A 19678-nucleotide genomic window follows, 5' to 3' on the forward strand; every position below is an offset into this window, starting at 1 on the left:
TACGCCCCTATTCTGTAGCCTACATGGTTTTAATTTCAAATCCAATGTATAGGCTACTGCTTGGATTCTTCATGGCACACCACTCATTCACAAGCATGGATCGTAGTAAATGTTTTAGTCGTAGTAAATAAACTCAGCAAAAAAAGAAATGTAAACTGTGATTATTTTCAGCAAACTTAACATGTGTAAATATTTAAATGAACATAAGATTCAACAACTGAGACATAAACTGAACAAGTTCCACAAAAAGTAACAGTCAGTATCTGGTGTGGCCACCCGCTGCATTAAGTACTGCAGTGCATCTCCTCCTCATGGACTGTACCAGATTTGCCAGTTCTTCCTGTGAGATGTTACCCCACTCTTCCACCAAGGCACCTGCAAGTTCCCAGACATTTCTGGGGGGAATGGCCCTAGCCCTCACCCTCCGATCCAACAGGTCCCAGACGTGCTCAATAGGATTGAGAACCGGGCTCTTCGCTGGCCATGGCAGAAAACTGACATTCCTGGTTTGCAGGAAATCATGCACAGAAGGAGCAGTATGGCTGGTGGCATTGTCATGCTGGAGGGTCATGTCAGGATGAGCCTGCAGGGAGGGTACCACATGAGGGAGGAGGATGTATTCCCTGTAACACACAGCGTTGAGATTGCCTGCAATGACAAGCTCTGTCCGATGATGCTGTGACACACTGCCCCAGACCATGACGGACCCTCCACCTCTAAATCGATCCCGCTCCAGAGTACAGGCCTCGATGTAACGCTCATTCCTTCACGATAAATGTGAATCCGACCATCACCCCTGGTGAGACAACTGTGACGCGTCAGTGAAGAGCACTTTTTGCCAGTCCTGTCTGGTCCAGCGACGGTGGGTTTGTGCCCATAGGCGACGTTGTTATCGGTGATGTCTGGTGAAGACCTGCCTTAAAACAGGCCTACAAGCCTTCAGTTCAGCCTCTCTCAGCCTATTGCGGACAGTCTGAACACTGATGGAGGGATTGTGCGTTCCTGGTGTAACTCGGGCAGTTGTTGCCATCCTGTATCTGTCCCGCAGGTGTGATGTACCGATCCTGTGCAGATGTTGCTACATGTGGTCTGCCACTGCGAAGACGATCAGCTGTCCGTCCTGTCTCCTTGTAGCGTTGTCTTAGGCGTCTCACAGTACGGACATTGCAATTTATTGCCCTGGCCACATCTGCAGTCCTCATGCCTCCTTGCTGCATGCCTAAGGCATGTTCACGCAGATGAGCAGGGACATCTTTCTTTTGGTGTTTTTCAGAGTCAGTAGAAAGGCCTCTTTAGTGTCCAAAGTTTTCATACCTGTGACCTTAATTGCCTACCGTCTGTAAGCTGTTAGTGTCTTAACGACCGTTCCACAGGTGCATGTTCATTAATTGTTTATGGTTCATTGAACAAGCATGGGAAACAGTGTTTAAACCCTTTACAATGAAGATCTGTTTAGTTATTTAGATTTTTACGAATTATCTTTGAAAGACAGGGTCCTGAAAAAGGGCCGTTTCTTTTTTTGCTGAGTTTATATTCTTAATCTGATAAAAATCTATAAAAACTTGGTCAAATCTATTAATACAGGGATGAGATGAGTGTAAGAGGCCATAAAGGAGATGGCATCCAAGGCCTCCACGTCTCCTATCGGCACAAGCTAAGGTGGGGGTCAGAGCATCCCGGACAGCTTCTAGTTCCTGGAAACGTCAGCAGAAAAACCATCAGCTGTCATGTCAATACAAAGACTGACAATCAGTAGAGGAATGCTTTATGTAATGTGTTGTAAATGACGCCGATATAAATACACTATGAAGTTGGATTTAACACTTTGGAAAAAACTCTACCGCTAGGCATTGCAATGACTTGAGAGATTTTTAAAAATATTTATATATTTTTTAAATTGTACATTGGGAGCTCTGTCCTATCCGATAAGCCAGAGCCCGATGAAAACATGTCAGGTGGAAAATTACCCTGCAGAATCACTGGTTGTGACAGTATGTGTGATGTGGCTGGCTGTGTGGTGGCCTCATCTCAAAGCTGATGCTCAGGGAATTAGTCGCTTCATCCAGGTCATTGCCGTCGCTCAGAGTGAGCTTGGCCCCCTGCAGGTCAGCGATCATCTCTCCCCGCAGGTTCTGACTCAGCATCTGGACAGGTACAACAGAGACAACAAAGGACAAATAACACAAACACAGTCAACACAGGCAAGCATGATCAAGGAATACACCATCATGTCACTGACCTTTATCCGCATGTGAATCATCTCTGCCATTATTTTCTTCTTAAAATAGGACTAACACAGGTGTCAGTCTAAAGTTCAGCCTAATGTTGACATTTGCTTCAAAAGCTTTTCTATACGGGGCCTACAAAGTGTAGTGAGGTATTGAGTGTGTTTTGACTGGGACTCCTACCTTTATTTTGGCCTCTTTGCTGAGGTCCGTCCTGGCCAGCACGTAGGACAGCTTGCACAGGGCAGCCTCAGAAGTCATGTCACAGCCTGCCACCAGTCCTGCGTCACTCAAGGCCTGAGGGGATCAGGAAGACATGTTAACACACATCCATCCACATCATGTGCACTCTCCCACTCCCACTGAACACAGTGTTCTGGGGTACCTTTCCGGTGGCGTACGACGTGGTGACAGAACCCCTCAGACACTGGGTGCAGTTGACCATGATCACGCCCCTCTCTGTGGCATTCCGGAACTCCTCAAGCAGGTCAGCACGGTTGTCAGGGGCGTTTCCACTACCATACGTCTCCAGGACGATGCCCTCCATGGGCTCCTGCAGGAAGGACTTCACCTGCACACACACACAGCAACCATCTCAGTCTGGCTTGTTGACAAAGAAGTAGTGTACGGAGCTAGGATCAGGTTAACAACAGGCCCAGCCCCCCTCCAGACTATCTGGTGATTCACTGGGTCTAGGATCTCTCTTTTAAAACACCAGCTCTGGCATCTGGAGAGGAGATGGCTCAAATGGCCAGGCAGGGGGAACCATTAACTTCAAGGTGTTCAGAGACAGCATCATTTCACTTGGCAACGGTCCTTAGACCTAACTTGTGCAGGGAGGGAATCATAGCAAGTTATCTTCCATTGGATTTCAGATCAAGCGGCTAGCTTGCCAAAAATGTGTGCAACACAGAACCCCAAATAAACCCCATGCTGGCAGAGACCATGGAAGGCAGAGGAGACACTGATGCATAATCAAAGAAGCAGATAACACATTTTAAAAAGCATCATGGCCAGTGTCGGCAGAGGGACCAGATTGAGACCGTAAAGTCATCCTCCCCTCAATCTGTAGCGAGGGAGGCGTATCTAAGTGTTTAAGTGTCTGTGCCAAGCCCCTCGTCTTTAGCGGGTAATTGGACATGCCCCATAACCCGGTCTCKTTTTTCARTGGACTAAARGCCGCTGGCAGCCCCAAAGCAGCTCCCGGCTGTATGCAGACCACTTGGAACGCCCACACGATGCTGGRTCGTCAGAAAACACAGTAGGACCTGCATGAGAGGATTCACCACAACAGAGCTACAATGAAGACTTTTAGATAAATATGGCCCCAAATGGCTGTTCTGATTTAGRCRTTCTACAATAGGGTATTACTTTCKCTATTGCCGTATAMCAGAAGTAGGAAGASWGTTGTGATTTAATGATGTGGTTGAATAGGCAACAGAATCAGGGCAGAGCCACTATCCACCCCTTCTCACCCCCACCCTGGGAAGCCTCTTACAGTCACAGCAGTGATGCCTGGGAAGAGTCTCAGCAGACCCACGTTACGGTTCATCTGAGTGCTCACTCTGAACCGCAAGGTTGTGTTTGCTCTCCACACCGTGTCCCAGTTAACTGCAGGGGAGAGGGAAAGAGTTCAGTGAAAACATCAATCCATCGGCCACGTCAAAGATATAAACACATAACAGGACAGACCCAGTATTACACCACTTGATTACTTTTAATATCCACTTCAGCAATGGCCAGAGGAGCCAGGTTAGGAGAATTGAAGGCATTGAAACTCCCAGAATCCACCTTGGTCACACGGTTGCCCCGGTACAGCTTGTTGTGGAAATACAGACAAACCTAGAGACGCAGATGGAGAATGAATGAAACCTCCTAAGACATCATTATTAAGCATATACACTGAACCAAAATATAAAATGCAACATGTAAAGTGTTGGTCCCATGTTTCATGAGCTGAAAGAAAATATCTCAGAAATGTTCCAAATCCACAAAAAGCTTATTTCTCTCAAATTTTGAGCACAAATTTGATTACATCCCTGTTAGTGAGCATTTCTCCTTTGACAACATATTCCATCCACTTTACATGTGGCATATTAAGAAGCTGGTTAAACAGCATGATCATTACACAGGTTCACCTTGTGCTGGGGACACAAGGCCTCTAAAATGTGTAGTTTTGTCATACAATACAATGCCACAGACGTCTAAAGTTGAGGGTGTGTGCAATTAGCATGCTGACTGCAGGAATATCCTACACAGCTGTTGCCAGAGAATTGAATGTTCATTTCTCTACCATAAGGCATCTGTCGTTTTTAGAGAATTTGGCAGTATGGCCAACTGGCCTCCAAAACCGTAGACCACGTGTATGGCGTTGTGGGCGAGTGGTTTGCTGATGTCAACGTTGTGAACAGAATGCCCCATGGTGGATGTGGGGTTATGGTATGGGCAGCTATGGACACCAGATACAATAGCATTTTATCAAAGTCAATTTTAACGCAGAGATACCTTGACAAGAGCCTGAGGCCCATTGTTCTGTCAGCCTCTCTCCCCCTCTAACCCTGGTCTGGGAGTGCTGCAGGCACTCCAGGAACAGGGTTGTCTACCCCTGTACTAGTGTTATAGTATATATACTGAGTGTACACAACAAGGTTCCACAGGGATGCTGGCCCATGTTGACTCCAATGCTTCCCACAGTTGTGTCAAGTTGGCTGGATGTCCTTTAGGTGGTGGACCATTCTTGGGAAACTGTTGAGCTTATAAAATCCAGGAGCATTGCAGTTCTAGACACAAACTGTTGTGCCTGGCACCTACTACCATACCTCGTTCAAAGGCACTTAAATATTTTGTCTTGCCCATTCACCCTCAGAATGGCACACATATACAATCTATGTCTCAATTGTCTCAAGGCTTAAAAATACTTATTTAACCTGTCTCCTCACCTTCATCTACACTGATTGACATCAATAAGYGATCATAGCTTTCACATGGATTCACCTGGTCAGTCTGTCATGGAAAAAGCGTCTTCTTAATGTTTTGTACGCTCCCTTCAACAGTCACAGCCATTTTGTGCTATTAATTTAACAGAGCATATGACAAACCAATTGATAAAACACAATTACAATCACATTTTCCTCATACCTCATTTAAAATGTATCATTCCATCTTTATCAATAGTAGCACATTGTCTAAATACAGCATTATATAAAGGCCCCGGAGAGTGTGTACATTTGTTATTCTGTGACTCTTAAAGATAAACATGCTTTGACAACTCTGAAGTCTCATCTGGCAGTTTCAGGTCCTGTACTGCGACACTCACACCTTCATGCTTTACTGAACAGTCTTGTTAGACAAGTGGTTTAAGGCTTTTGGTGCCTATTGTCTGCAAACAAAGTTCATCCTCACACCTTTATCAATCAGGGAGGACATAGCCAGTCGTATCACCTTATTACCATAGCAGGCAAAAAAGCTAGACACATGTCAACAGCATGGACAATAGTATGAACACACATTTATTTGAGAGAGAAATGTGATATAGTTGTTCTCATCTAAAAATGTGCAACTGGGAATAGGGTGATATTTGGCCAAGATGATTCAACTACATTGCATTCAAAAACAAGTGCAGGTGACATGCAGTCAGGTGTGTGTGAGTGCTGCTCCAAGAGGTGTCCCTCCCTCCTCTACTCACCTCAGGAATGACAAACTGACCAGCGATCAGCAGCGCCCCCAACAGGTTGTCTCTTCCATCGTTCCTCATCTCATAGATCGGCACCTGCAAGAGGTCATAAAACAACATRTCACCCTTCTGTTATCTTAACTATATGAAGCAGTTTAGCTGTAAGGATGGCAGGTGTACCTGGGAGCCGGTGAGGATGACAGGCTTCCCCAGATGCTRACACATGAAGGACAGAGCAGATGCTGTGTAGGCCATGGTGTCCGTGCCGTGGAGAATGACAAAACCGTCATACTTCTCATAGTGTTTCTGGAACCAAGACACAAAGAGAACAGGATCAGACTTTAATCAAAGGTTCCAAGGTCAAAATGTGTAGCCTACATCTTGCCACAGGCTACTTGAAATAAGTACTGTATTTAATACAAAAGCTGTACATTACATTTWCATAAAAGGAAAGGGACAACGGATTTTTACTTCAGTGAATGACGTGAAATTGGTGTGTTATTGCATTATAATGCCTCTGCTTATGTAAATGGTAAAAGTCAGGGTTATGGTTAATGTTAGGGTGAAGTGCAAGATAAATAAAATGACCACACCAAGTACCTCAATGTCCTTCCCAATTGTAGCCCAGTCATCTGTGGTCATATTGCAAGAGTCCAGCAAGGGGCTGTACTCTAAAACAGTGTACACTATCCTCTTATTTTGTTTACACAGCCTGGGAAAAGACAAGTTGAGTCAATCATCCTATAATAACCAAATCAACAGAAAACACACCCAAAGAAGCTCTGTGCATCAACAGAGCAGACAGTTTACATAGACACACAAACAATCCAGGTTAAGCAACAAAAAAAAAAATATATATATATATACATTTTTAAAAAAGGTAATCACTTTAGGGGTGTAGAGACACCCCTCTTTTTTGTCTTGGTTGTTCCGCTTACTTTACAAACTCATTAAGACATGGAGCCGGTTCTGTTTACATGAGGAAAAGGCTGAAGATAAAGGAAAAGAGTGAAACAAGCCTAGCCTACTTTATGAAGCGAGACAAAGTCTATTTGGTTGGGCCTTCTGTTTCAGCAGCAGGGTGCCCAAACCAGTTCCTAAGCGCTGGGTGTGAATTACAGACATGATGAGGGAGGGGGCAAACCATCCCCTTGTTAGGTTCAATAGAACAGCAGGGGAAATAGCAAGCCTACCCCTCAGCACCAAAGGCCTAAAGACACCCACCTAATTAGCCCTGGCTCCAGACACAATCCTCAAACATATGTTGTTGATAATATTAAAGTGATTGTGCTGCTGGAAACAATATTCAAATCGCCAATTATTATTTTACCTCCTGGTATAGCCGACGGTGTGGCAGGGAAACGGGTATTAGCATATCGAGGGTTGGGTAGGATGCTGGCCTGTGGCCTGGCCTGCTGATGAGGAACAGAGTGGTGAAAGGGGCAAATGGGAGGTTGGGGTGAAGGCTTTACCCAAAGAATCTCACTGCTGCTTTTCACTCAGCTCTTTAATAAATAAATAGACCAATTTCCTACTCCACACAACGTAATTTTTTTTATCAATGTTAGGATATATTGACATTAGCTTTGTCAATGTTATTTCAAGTCCACTGCACATGCTCACTGCAAAGCATAATATAAAAAATAAATAACTCAGGCATTAGGGACATTTAATAGCAATGTTTGGTGACAGCTAGTATGTGTTAATCAACATTAACTTGAAGCCACAAAAAGGAACATAATGATGGTAATAATGAAAAGTAACCTTACAGAAGCAAGGAGGAAAGAGGATGATTGAATCAACTACTGAAATTACACTGAAAACCTAAAGAGACTGATACATTTGTCTGTGGGATGGAATCTGAATCCATACGTCCTATGAATCTCCTGTGAGACTGTTGAAGCGATGAGGAGTAGAAGGCTATGGACATGGCAGTCCTCCAAACAAATATTACCATGATCCAAGCAGGCACAGTGCCACCATCCCCCCTTCACGCAAACAGCTTTAAAATAGCACGCTTGTGTAGTTCTCTTATCTGTCCCCTATAACCCAGCCCCACCCTGCCCCCTCCAGTCTCTATATCTGTGGGTCTGAACTGCTCTGAGTGGGTTTTAGGTGGAGGGACTGAGCCCTGTGCTGGTTCTCTGTGTAGAGATTAGCAAGCAGGCAGGCAGGGGCGCCCCAAATGCCCGTGGCATCGCAGGCCCAGAAAGGAGAGGAGGTTGCTGGGAGGGATTTGACCCAGGGTGCATTGGCCTGGGCTCAGGCAACCTCCATTTGGAGGAGCGATAGCCAGCAACCCTCGGATCCGACCTGCCAGGACCATATTCAGCAGAGGGCCCTCTCGCTGCTCCTGAACACACGCTTTGAGAACCAGACAACAGGAATCAAACACGCTCAACATAGAATAGACTCGCTCTCTGCCAGCGTGGCACCAGCAACCCCTCGCAGGCCTATTCTCTCTCTCTGGCAGCAGCAACACTCCTGGGGTTGCTACTGTAACATTACAGAAACGTTATGAGAACTTGACTGTTCTGCACAGGTTTTAGCTAGACATGAACCAATGGGAGTAGCTCCCTCCAGTGGGAGCGAGGTGAGGTATCTGAAGAGAGGGAATAAGGGTAGAATGTCAGGCAGGCGTGAACACCGCTACTGAAATGCTGCAGCACAACTCCCTGCAGGTTTGTGCTCCAATGATCACTCCCTGACAGGTCCACACAGACAACAGCAGCAAACTGTTCCTGCCAGGCACTGTTTGACACCAGGCGGGACGGATACAGAGGATTCAAACCACACAGTGTAGCGCAGGCACACAGTATGCTACCAGTATTTCAGGACCTTTTTGATAGTTCATCAGCGAGGTGTGTCGGCATCCTGTCAAAACAACAGTTTTAGAGTGAAATGTTCCCAGGCATGCAGGGAATAGAACGTGTGTATGATATCCCCTAACAAGCATTGTATATCCTGTAGGCCTACTGCTATGGAGGCGTCATAGTGAACAGATTTTGGGGGAGGAGGTCAACCTTTATCCTGACATGATATGCTGTGCACTAGAATATGTTGCTATTCAAAGAGCCTTTGAAAAAGCCTCGTATGCCTTGTAGGTTGAAAAAGCCATGAAATAAAACCTGTCAATGGTTATAAAACAGGAAGCAGAACTTCAGTCTTGTTTGAATTTGACAGTCAAATTAAGAAATTATTCTAATCCAGTAAGTGCAATACACACTCATCTCCTGTGTAAAGAAATGGTAAGGGTGTGAAAATGTATGTGTCGGTAGAACCGGTAGGTTGAGGTCCCCTTCGCATATTTCTATAAGACCACTTAAAGACTGACTACTATTACTCTACTCTAATTCTATCATCATCTGTATCAAACTCCAAGCTCTCCATCTGAAGTTTGTCAGTCAAATAGCACAAGGTTGCGTTAGTCTAAATCTATAGTGATGATGTGTTACATGGATAGTAATCTTTTCACAGTTAGAATGATTGTACGAAGACTGTACAATAAAGTAAACCATGTCAACATTTAACTCTAGCCTATATATTAATAACAGCAAAGACAAAGTAAAAAACCCTAGGATAAACAGAAATAGAAGGCTGCAGAGGAGCCCAGGAGAGGTGGGGTGAGGGGGGAGGTGGAGTGTATGGGTGACTTACGGCAGGACAAGGGTGTTCTCCTGTGGGCCACTCGTGCTGTCGTAGTAAGACATACAGGTCTGCAGGGCATACTGCTCATCATGGAGGTCGGGAAGCTTTCGCAGAGCCTTCACAAACACATTAGGCCCTGGGGGTGAGAGCACTGTGGATGAGAGAGAGACAGAGAGAAAGAAGGTGTTGCCATTAGTGTACAGAGCAACATAACTAATCAGAATTCAGGAAGGGTGAGCCCAATAATAGCCTACATAGACCTGAGTGTGGTGTTACTTTTGAAAAGAGGGTAGCAGTACGCAACATTTTGGAGCGTTCAGATAGGAATATGCTATGTAGAACACATGCTCTTTCTGACATGTAGAATAAGGTTTCACGTCAGCTCTATTCGTGGCATTTCTATCTGCAAAATACAATAACGTTTGGCTATGAAAGCATTTGGCTACCGAATGTAGCCCAGGTTTACTATTCCCAGTAAATCATGTACATGTTTTGTATTGTACTCAACGCTAGTGGCAAATGTGAGAATCACATCAATATGAAAAGTAGGCTGTTGTTTGGAATATATCATTCATGTATTGGGAAATGTCTTACAGTTCAAGTGGGAAGTTTACATACACCTTAGCCAAATACATTTAAACTCAGTTTTTCATCATTCCTGACATTTAATCCCAGTAAAAATTCCCTGTCTTAGGTCAGTTAGATCACCACTTTATTTTAAGAATGTGAAATGGCTTTAATCAATGGGAAATGGGATTAAACCAAGGCGCAGCGTAGTGAAATGACATGATGAATTTATTGAACAAGACAAAACGAACTATACTTGACAACTAAACAAAATAACAAACCGAATGTAGACAGACTTGGACCACGAACTTACATGAAGAACGAACGAACAAGTACTTACTACAAACAAAACGACGAACGAACGAAACAGTCCCGCATGGTGCAAACATAGACACAGGAGACAACCACCCACAACAAACAATGTGAAAACACCTACCTTAATATGATTCTCAATCAGAGGAGATGAAAACCACCTGCCTCTAATTGAGAACCATATTAGGTACCCAAACCAACATAGAAACAGAAAACATAGACTGCCCACCCAAACTCACGTCCTGTCACGATTGTCCATGGGAGAGAGAGAGGACCAAGGCGCAGCGTGTAAAAAATACCTCTTCTCTTTATTTAGAAGATAACCAACGAAGCAAAAACAACACTAGATAACCGTGAAGCTCTAACGACAAATGCAAACATGCAACCTTGACACAGACCTAGACATAGAACAGAACTAGACAATGACCCAACCAAAACCTGATGCCTATGGCTGCCTAAAATATGGCTCCCAATCAGAGACAAATGAACGACATCTGTCTCTGATGAGAACCACTCAGGCAACCATAGACAACCCTAGAAACATACACTCAACATAGACATACCTAGAAACATACACACAACCATAGACACAGCTAGACAACTATACTAAACATAACCCAACTACTCTAATAAACCCCCTAAACCTTACAAACCACCTAGACACAACAAAAACCACATACATTCACCATGTCACACCCTGACCTAACCAAAATACTTAAGAAAACAAAGAATACTAAGGCCAAGGCGTGACATAACCCCCCCTTAAGGTGCGAACTCCGGGCGCACCAGCACAAAGTCTAGGGGAGGGTCTGGGTGGGCTTCCGTCCACGGCGGCGGCTCCGGCGCTGGTCGTGGTCCCCACCCCACCATAGTCACTACCCGCTTCGGTGTCTCTGGTAGATCCTGGCTGACTGGCGGATTCAGCCGATCCTGGCTGACGTGCGACTCTGGCTGCTCATGGCTGGCGGGCGACTCTGGCTGCTCATGGCTGCGGGCAGCTCTGACGGTGCCTGGCAGACGGCAGTCTGACGGTGCCTGGCAGACGGGCAGCTCTGACGGTGCCTGGCAGACGGGCAGCTCTGACGGTGCTTGGCAGACGGGCCGCTCTGACGGTGCTTGGCAGACGGGCCGCTCTGACGGTGCTTGGCAGACGGCCGCTCTGACGGTGCTTGGCAGACGGGCCGCTCTGACGGTGCTTGGCAGACGGGCCGCTCTGACGGTGCTTGGCAGACGGGCCGCTCTGACGGTGCTGGCAGACGGCCGCTCTGACGGTGCTTGGCGACGGGCAGCTCGGGGCAGACGGGCAGCTCTGACGGCTCGGGGCAGACTGGCAGCTCGGGGCAGACTGGCAGCTCTGAGACGGCTCGGGGCAGCAGGGCAGCTCGGGCAGCGGCAGCTCGGGGCAGACGGGCAGCTCGGGCAGACGGGCAGCTCGGGGCAGACGGGGCAGCTCGGGGCAGACTGGAGCTCGGGGCAGCTGGCAGCTCGGGGCAGACTGGCAGCTCTGACGGCTCGGGGCAGACTGGCAGCTCTGACGGCTCGGGGCAGACTGGCAGCTCTGACGGCTCGGGGCAGACTGGCAGCTCTGACGGCTCGGGGCAGACTGGCAGCTCTGACGGCTCGGGGCAGACTGCAGCTCTGACGGCTCGGGCAGACTGGCAGCTCGGGGCAGACTGGCAGCTCTGACGGCTCGGGGCAGACTGGCAGCTCTGACGGCTCGGGCAGACTGGCAGCTCTGGCCGGCTGAGACGCACTATAGGCCTGGTGCGTGGTGCCGGAACTGGAGGCACCGGGCTGGGGACACGCACCTGAAGGCTAGCGCGGGGAGATGAAAACAGGGCATACTGGACCCTGGATAAGCACATTAGGCCTAGTGCGTGGTGCCGGCACTGGTGGTACCGGGCTGGAGACACGCATCTCAAGGCTAGTGCGGGGAGAAGGAACAGGGCATACTGGACCCTGGATAAGCACCTTAGGCCTAGTGCGTGGTGCCGGCACTGGTGGTACCGGCTGGGGACACGCATCTCAAGGCTAGTGCGGGAGAAGGAACAGGCATACTGGACCCTGGAGACGCACCTTAGACCTAGTGCGTGGTGCTGGAACTGGTGGTACCGGGCTGGAGCGGAAAGGTACTACAGGAGTTGCAGGACTAGGAAGGCACACAGGAGACCTGGTTCGTGGACTTCATTCCCAGACGGTTAGCACGCAACTCAGGACGAGCCTGGAGAACTGACTCAGGTAACATCACCTCCCGCACCGCTCTGTCGGGTGGATGTCGTGCCTCACGCACCAACACAGCAGCTTCCTCCTTCACTCTCCTCCAAACTCCTCAATAAATCCTTAACAAGTCTCTGTATTATTTCCATTGCTCACCTCCAGTATTAGCACACTTGGCTCTGGTTCCCTCCTTTCACGCTGCTTAGTCCTTCTTGGTTGGGTCATTCTGTCACGACGTCCATGGGAGGAGAGAGGACCAAGGCGCAGCGTGTAAAAAATACCTCTTCTCTTTATTTAGAAGATAACCAACGAAGCAAAAACAACAAATAGATAACCGTGAAGCTCTAACCGACAAAATGCAAACATGCAACCTTGACACAGACCTAGACATAGAACAGAACTAGACAATGACCCAACCAAAACCTGATGCCTATGGCTGCCTAAAATATGGCTCCCAATCAGAGAACATGAACGACATCTGTCTCTGATTGAGAACCACTCAGGCAACCATAGACAACCCTAGAAACATACACTCAACCATAGACATACCTAGAACATACACACAACCATAGACACAGCTAGACAACTATACTAAACATAAACCCAACTACTCTAATAAACCCCCTAAACCTGTACAACCACCCTAGACACAACAAAAACCACATACATTCACCATGTCACACCCTGACCTAACCAAAATACTTAAGAAAACAAAGAATACTAAGGCCAGGGCGTGACACGTCCTGACCAGCTAACACATAAAACAACTAACAGAAAACAGGTCAGGAACGTGACACCCACAATAAGTTGGGTGAATTTTGGCCCATTCCTCCTGACAGAGCTCGTGTAACTGAGTCAGGTTTGTAGGCCTCCTTGCTCGCACACGCTTTTTCAGTTCTGCCCACAAATTCTCTACGGGATTGAGGTCAGGGCTTTGTGATGGAAACTCCAATACCTTGACTTTGCTGTCCTTAAGCCATTTTGCCACAACTTTGGAAGTATGCTTGGGGTCATTGTCCAGTTGGAAGACCCGTTTACAAGCAAGCTTAACTTCCTGACTGACTGATGTCTTGAGATGTTGCTTCAATATATCCACATAATTTTCCTCCCTCATGATGCCATCTATTTTGTGAAGTGCACCACTCCCTCCTGCAGCAAAGCACCCCCACAACATGATGCTGCAACCCCTGTGCCTCACGGTTGGGATGGTGTTCTTCGGCTTGCAAGCGTCCCCCTTTTTCCTCCAAACATAACGATGGTCATTATGGCCAAACAGTTCTATTTTTGTTTCATCAGACCAGAGGACATTTCTCCAAAAAGTATGATCTTTGTCCCCATGTGCAGTTGCAAACCATAGTCTGGCTTTTTTATGGCTGTTTTTGAGCAGTGGCTTCTTCCTTGCTGAGCGGCCTTTCAGGTCATGTCGATATAGGACTTGTTTTACTGTGGACATGGATTATTTTGTACCTGTTTCCTCCAGCATCTTCACAAGGTCCTTTGCTGTTGTTCTGGGATAGATTTGCACTTTTCGCACCAAAGTACGTTCCTCTCTAGGAGACAGAACACATCTCCTTCCTGAGCAGTTTGATGCTGTGTGGTCCCATGGTGTTTATTGTTTGTACATATGAACGTGGTTTGGAAATTAGGCGTTTGGAAATTGCTCCCAAGGATGAACCAGACTTGGCCGATTTCTTTTGATTTTCCCATGATGTCAAGGTAGGCCTTGAAATACATCCACAGGTACACCTCCAATTGACTCAAATGAGGTCAATTAGCCTATCGGAAGCATCTAAAGCCATTTTTTATTTGACCTTTATTTAACTAGGCAAGTCAGTTAAGAAATGACGGCCTTGGAACAGTGGGTTGACGGCCTTGGAACAATGACGGCCTTGGAACAGTGGGTTAACTGCCTTGTTCAGTGGCAGAACGACAGATTTCTACCTTGCCAGCTCGGGGATTCCGAACTTGCAATCTTTCGGTTACTAGTCCTACGCTCAATCCACTAGGCTACCTGCTGCCCCATGAAATCATTTTCTGGAATTTTCCAAGCTGACAGTCAACTTAGTGAATGAACACTTCTGACCCACTGGAATTGTGATACAGTGAAATAATCTGTCTGTAAACAATTGTTGGAAAAATGACTTGTCATGCACAAAGTAGATGTAATAACCGACTTGCCAAACCTATAGTTTGTTAACAAGAAATGTGTGGAGTGGTTGAAAAACGAGTTTTAATGACTCCAACCTAAGTGTATGTAAACTTCCGACTTCAACTGTATATAACTCATCATAGGTGAATAGCCCACCAGAATATGCTAATCTAATAGGGTGATTCTCACGAAATCTTGGTAGCAAAGATTTCAAACATGAAATCTTTAAAAAGACTTGCATTAACAAATTTCCTTTTTAGGCATTAATAACAGGGTCTGAAGTGTTTGTGAGCATTAATTAAAAAATATTTACTGACAATTTAACACCTTTTTGAACATATTTTCCAAAACAAGTCCTTAAAAATCTCATTACAGCAACAGTCTGAAAACGTCAAGACCATTAGGAAAGCTAATACATTAACAGTCATGCACAGTTACTTGACACTCTGAAATAATATATATTTTTTAATTACATTTTTATTTGATTTTGACTGATTTCTCTCATTACCGCAACACCTTCCGCAATCTACAACCAAATATCTTTTATATTTAATTGAAACCTGACATATTTTCTAAATGATGTGGCAAGCCTGAAAGAACATAACGTATAGATTCTGCACATGCATTTAAAAGCAAACTACTATTTTTCCATTCAATAAATTAACATTAAATGAACACCTGTTTCGGTAATGATACATACAGACTAAAATGTAGCTTTTTGGCCATCAAGGAAAACGCTATGTCTCGTGCAAACCCAACACTTCTCATCACCCCGAGAACACCATCATGATGGTGGCAGCATCATGTTGTGGGTATGTTTTTCATCGACAGGGACTGGGAAATTGGTCAAAATTGAAGGAATGATGGATGGCGCTAAATACAGGGAAATTCTTGAGGGAAACCTGTTTCAGTCTTCCAGAGATTTGAGACTGGGACGGAGGTTCACCTTCCAGCAGGACAATGACTCTAAGCATACTGCTAAAGCAACACTCGAGTGGTTTAAGGGAAAACATTCAAATGTCTTGGAATGGCGTATTCAAAGCCCAGACCTCAATCCAATTGAGAAATTGTGACTTAAAGATTGCTGTACACCAGCAGAACCCATCCAACTTGAAGGAGCTGGAGCAGTTTTGCCTTGAAGAATGGGCAAAAATCCTAGTGGCTAGATGTGCCAAGCTTATAGAGACATACCCCAAGAGACTTGCAGCTGTAATTGCTGCAAAAGGTGGCTCTACAAAGTATTGACTTTTGGGGGTGAATAGTTATGCATGCTTAAGTTCTGTTTTTTTGTCTTATTTCTTGTTTTTCACAAGAAAAAATATTTTGCATCTTCAAAGTGGTAGGCATGTTGTGTAAATCAAATGATACAAACCCCACAAAAATATGTTTTAATTCCAGGTTGTAAGGCAACAAAATAGGAAAATGCCAAGGGGGGTGAATACTTTCGCAAGCTACGGTATGCTAAAAACAGAGAACACATAAAAACAACATATACAAAAACATTAGAACAGCACGTCATCATCACTACACACACTGGCATGTACAGTGTCTCTTGGGGATGATGTTTCTATGACCCCCAAGCTGGTGCATCTTCTTTATCTTCAATCCAACGTTTTCATGCGTTTTGCAAGCACATGTTTCTCTGTCTGTGACTCTCTGGTGGCCAGTCCAAAATGACTTAAGTTTAAACAATTGAGGCTTGGAAAGGTTGGACTTATCAGACAAAAATCTTCTATGAAGATAGTGAACATTAAGGCTCTTACGGAATATCTGGCCCTTTTTCCGAATTTCTCCAGATTTCCCATTTATTACAGTGGAGACTTCATCTTGATGAAGGAAGCCGCTAACAAGTTTGTGCATTAGTCTTCTCTGGCTGTTATTGGGTAATGTTCTCTGATGACCTCTCTTTGTAGTTTTCTTCTGGACCTCTCTGCCATCCATGTTGACAATTACTGTCACGACTTCCACCGAAGGTGGCTCCTCTCCCTGTTCTGGCGGCACTCGGCGCTCGGCGGTCGTCGTCGCCGGCCAACTAGCTGCCACCGATCCCTTTTCTTTTTCGTTTGGTTTTGTCTGTCTTGTGTTCAACTCTGTCTAGTTTAGGCTAATCAGTGGGGTATTTAATCTCGCCCTACCCGCTAGGTTTTGTGCGGGATTGTTTGTGTTACTGTCGTTGGCTTGGGTTACGTTTTTCCCTGTTAAAGCAGGTTTATTTCACGGGACTGTTTTTCCCGCACGTTAGTTTAGTCAGAGGAGTGTGTTCCTCCGTTATCGACTAGACTGCGTTCCTGTTTTCTAGTGGCTGCTTTTGTGGTCCTGTACTTGTTTTGTTGGTGGACCAGTAAATAAAACACCCTTCTTGAAATTCTTGCTCTCCTGCGCCTGACTCCACACCCACCTCTCCTAGGGAGATATTGTTAATTACCTGCTTCCTCTTGGCCATCATCTTAGTTTTTTTAATTTCACCTTTATTTAACCAGGTAAGCTAGTTGAGAACAAGTTCTCATTTACAACTGCGACCTGGCCAAGATAAAGCAAAGCAGTGTGACACAGACAACAACACAGAGTTACACATGGAGTAAACAATAAACAAGCCAATAACACAGTATTTGTGTTACTGTATATAGACTTTCTTTTTTTCTACTGTGTGTGCAAAAGGCATGAGGAGGTAGGCAATAAATAGGCCATAGGAGCGAATAATTACAATTTAGCAGATTAACACTGGAGTGATAAAATGAGCATAATGATGATGTGCAAGTAGAGATACTGTTGTGCAAAAGAGCAGAAAAGTTAATAAAATACAAACAGTGTGGGGATGAGGTAGGTAGATTGGATGGGCAATTTAAAGATGGACTATGTACAGCTGCAGGGATCGGTTAGCTGCTCAGATAGCTGATGTTTAAAGTTGGTGAGGGAAATAAGTCTCCAACTTCAGCGATTTTTGCAATTCGTTCCAGTCACTGGCAGCAGAGAACTGGAAGGAAAGGCGGCCAAATGAGGTGTTGGCTTTGGGGATGATCAGTGAGATATACCTACTGGAACGTGTGCTATGGGTGGGTGTTGTTATCGTGACCAGGGAATTGAGATAGGCAGAGCTTTACCTAGCATAGACTTATAGATAAGCTAGAGCCAGTGGGTCTGGCGACGAATATGTAGCGAGGGCCAGCCGACTAGAGCATACAGGTCGCAGTGGTGGGTGGTATAAGGTGATTTGGTAACAAAACGGATGGCACTGTGATAGACTGCATCCAGTTTGCTGAGTAGAGTATTGTAAGCTATTTTGAGATGACATCGCCGAAGTCGAGGATCGGTAGGATAGTCAGTTTTACTACGTAACATTGCAAAAATCAGAAATTTTCTGTCCAAAAATGATGCAGAAAAATTAATCCATGCATTTGTTACTTCTAGGTTAGACTACTGCATGCTCTACTTTCCGGATACCCGGATAAAGCACTAAATAAACTTCAGTTAGTGCTAAATACGGCTGCTAGAATCCTGACTAGAACCAAGAAATTTGATCATATTACTCCAGTGCTAGCTTCCCTACACTGGCTTCCTGTTAAGGCAAGGGCTGATTTCAAGGTTTTATTGTTAACCTATAAAGCGTTACATGGGCTTGCTCCTACCTATCTTTCCGAGTTGGTCCTGCCGTACATACCAATACGTACGCTACGGTCACAAGACGCAGGCCTCCTAATTGTCCCTAGAATTTCTAAGCAAACAGCGGGGCAGGGCTTTCTCCTATAGATCTCCATTTTTATGGAACAGTCTGCCTACCCATGTGAGAGACGCAGACTCGGTCTCAACCTTTAAGTCTTTACTGAAGACTTATCTCTTCAGTAGGTCATATGATTGAGTGTAGTCTGGCCCAGGAGTGTGAAGGTGAACGGAAAGGCTCTGGAGCAACGAACCACCCTTGCTGTCTCTGCCAGGCCGGTTCCCCTCTCTCCACTGGGATTCTCTGCCTCTAACCCTGTTACAGGGGCTGAGTCACTGGCTTGCTGGTGCTCTTTCATGCCGTCCCTAGGAGGGTGCGTCACTTGAGTGGGTTGAGTTACTGACGTGATCTTCCTGTCTGGGTTGGCGCCCCCCCTTGGTTTGTGCTGTGGTGGAGACCTTTGTGGGCTATACTCGGCCTTGTCTCAGGATTGTAAGTTGGTGGTTGAGGATTTCCCTCTAGTGGTGCGGGGCTGTGCTTTGGCAAAGTGGGTGGGGTTATATCCTTCCTGTTTGGCCCTGTCCGGGGTTTTCTTCGGATGGGGCCACAGTGTCTCCTGACCGCTCCTGTCTCAGCCTCCAGTATTTATGCTGCAGTAGTTTATGTGTCGGGGGGCTAGGGTCAGTTGGTTACTGGAGTACTTCTCCTGTCTTATCCAGTGTCCTGTGTGAATTTAAGTATGCTCTCTCTAATTCTCTCGTTCTCTCTGAGAACCTGAGCCCTAGGACCATACGTCAGGACTACCGGGCATGATGACACCTTGCTGTCCCCAGTCCGCCTGGCCTTGCTGCTATTCCAGTTTCAACTGTTCTGCCTGCGGTTACGGAACCCTTACCTGTCCCAGACTGCTGTTTTCAATCTTAATGATCGGCTATGAAAAGCCACTGAGATTTATTCCTGATTATTATTTGACATGCTTGTCATTTATGAACATTTTGAAAATCTTGGCTCTCTCTAATTTTCTCCTTCTCTCTTTCTTTCTCTCGGAGGACCTGAGCCCTAGGACCATACGTCGGGACTACCGGCCGTGGTGACTCCTTGCTGTCCCCAGTCCGCCTGGCCTTGCTGCTATTCCAGTTTCAACTGTTCTGCCTGCGGTTATGGAACCCTACCTGTCCCAGACCTGCTGTTTTCAACTCTTAATGATCGGCTATGAAAAGCCAACTGAA

The 19678-nt window shown here is 45.8% G+C and overlaps 1 protein-coding gene across 2 annotated transcripts in view; it reads right to left on the reverse strand.

The window, feature by feature from the left end:
* The window catches only part of LOC112081138 (L-asparaginase 1), a 126394-nt gene that overhangs the window by 641 nt on the left and 106075 nt on the right, over positions 1-19678 (reverse strand). Inside the window, exons 3-12 of one of the 2 annotated variants that reach the window (XM_024147246.2) lie at positions 9556-9697; positions 8737-8772; positions 6499-6610; positions 6079-6204; positions 5911-5994; positions 3941-4067; positions 3724-3836; positions 2611-2796; positions 2409-2522; positions 1968-2144 (exon numbers count right to left, since the gene is read on the reverse strand). In XM_024147246.2, coding sequence (XP_024003014.1) covers positions 1977-2144; positions 2409-2522; positions 2611-2796; positions 3724-3836; positions 3941-4067; positions 5911-5994; positions 6079-6204; positions 6499-6610; positions 8737-8772; positions 9556-9697 — 1208 coding nt within the window. In that variant the 3' untranslated portion in view covers positions 1968-1976. The remainder of the gene's footprint in view (positions 1-1967; positions 2145-2408; positions 2523-2610; positions 2797-3723; positions 3837-3940; positions 4068-5910; positions 5995-6078; positions 6205-6498; positions 6611-8736; positions 8773-9555; positions 9698-19678) is intronic. The other variant, XM_024147245.2, reaches the window with a different exon arrangement.

This window comes from Salvelinus sp. IW2-2015, linkage group LG9 (genome assembly GCF_002910315.2).
Source record: "Salvelinus sp. IW2-2015 linkage group LG9, ASM291031v2, whole genome shotgun sequence".
NCBI lineage: Eukaryota > Metazoa > Chordata > Actinopteri > Salmoniformes > Salmonidae > Salvelinus > Salvelinus sp. IW2-2015.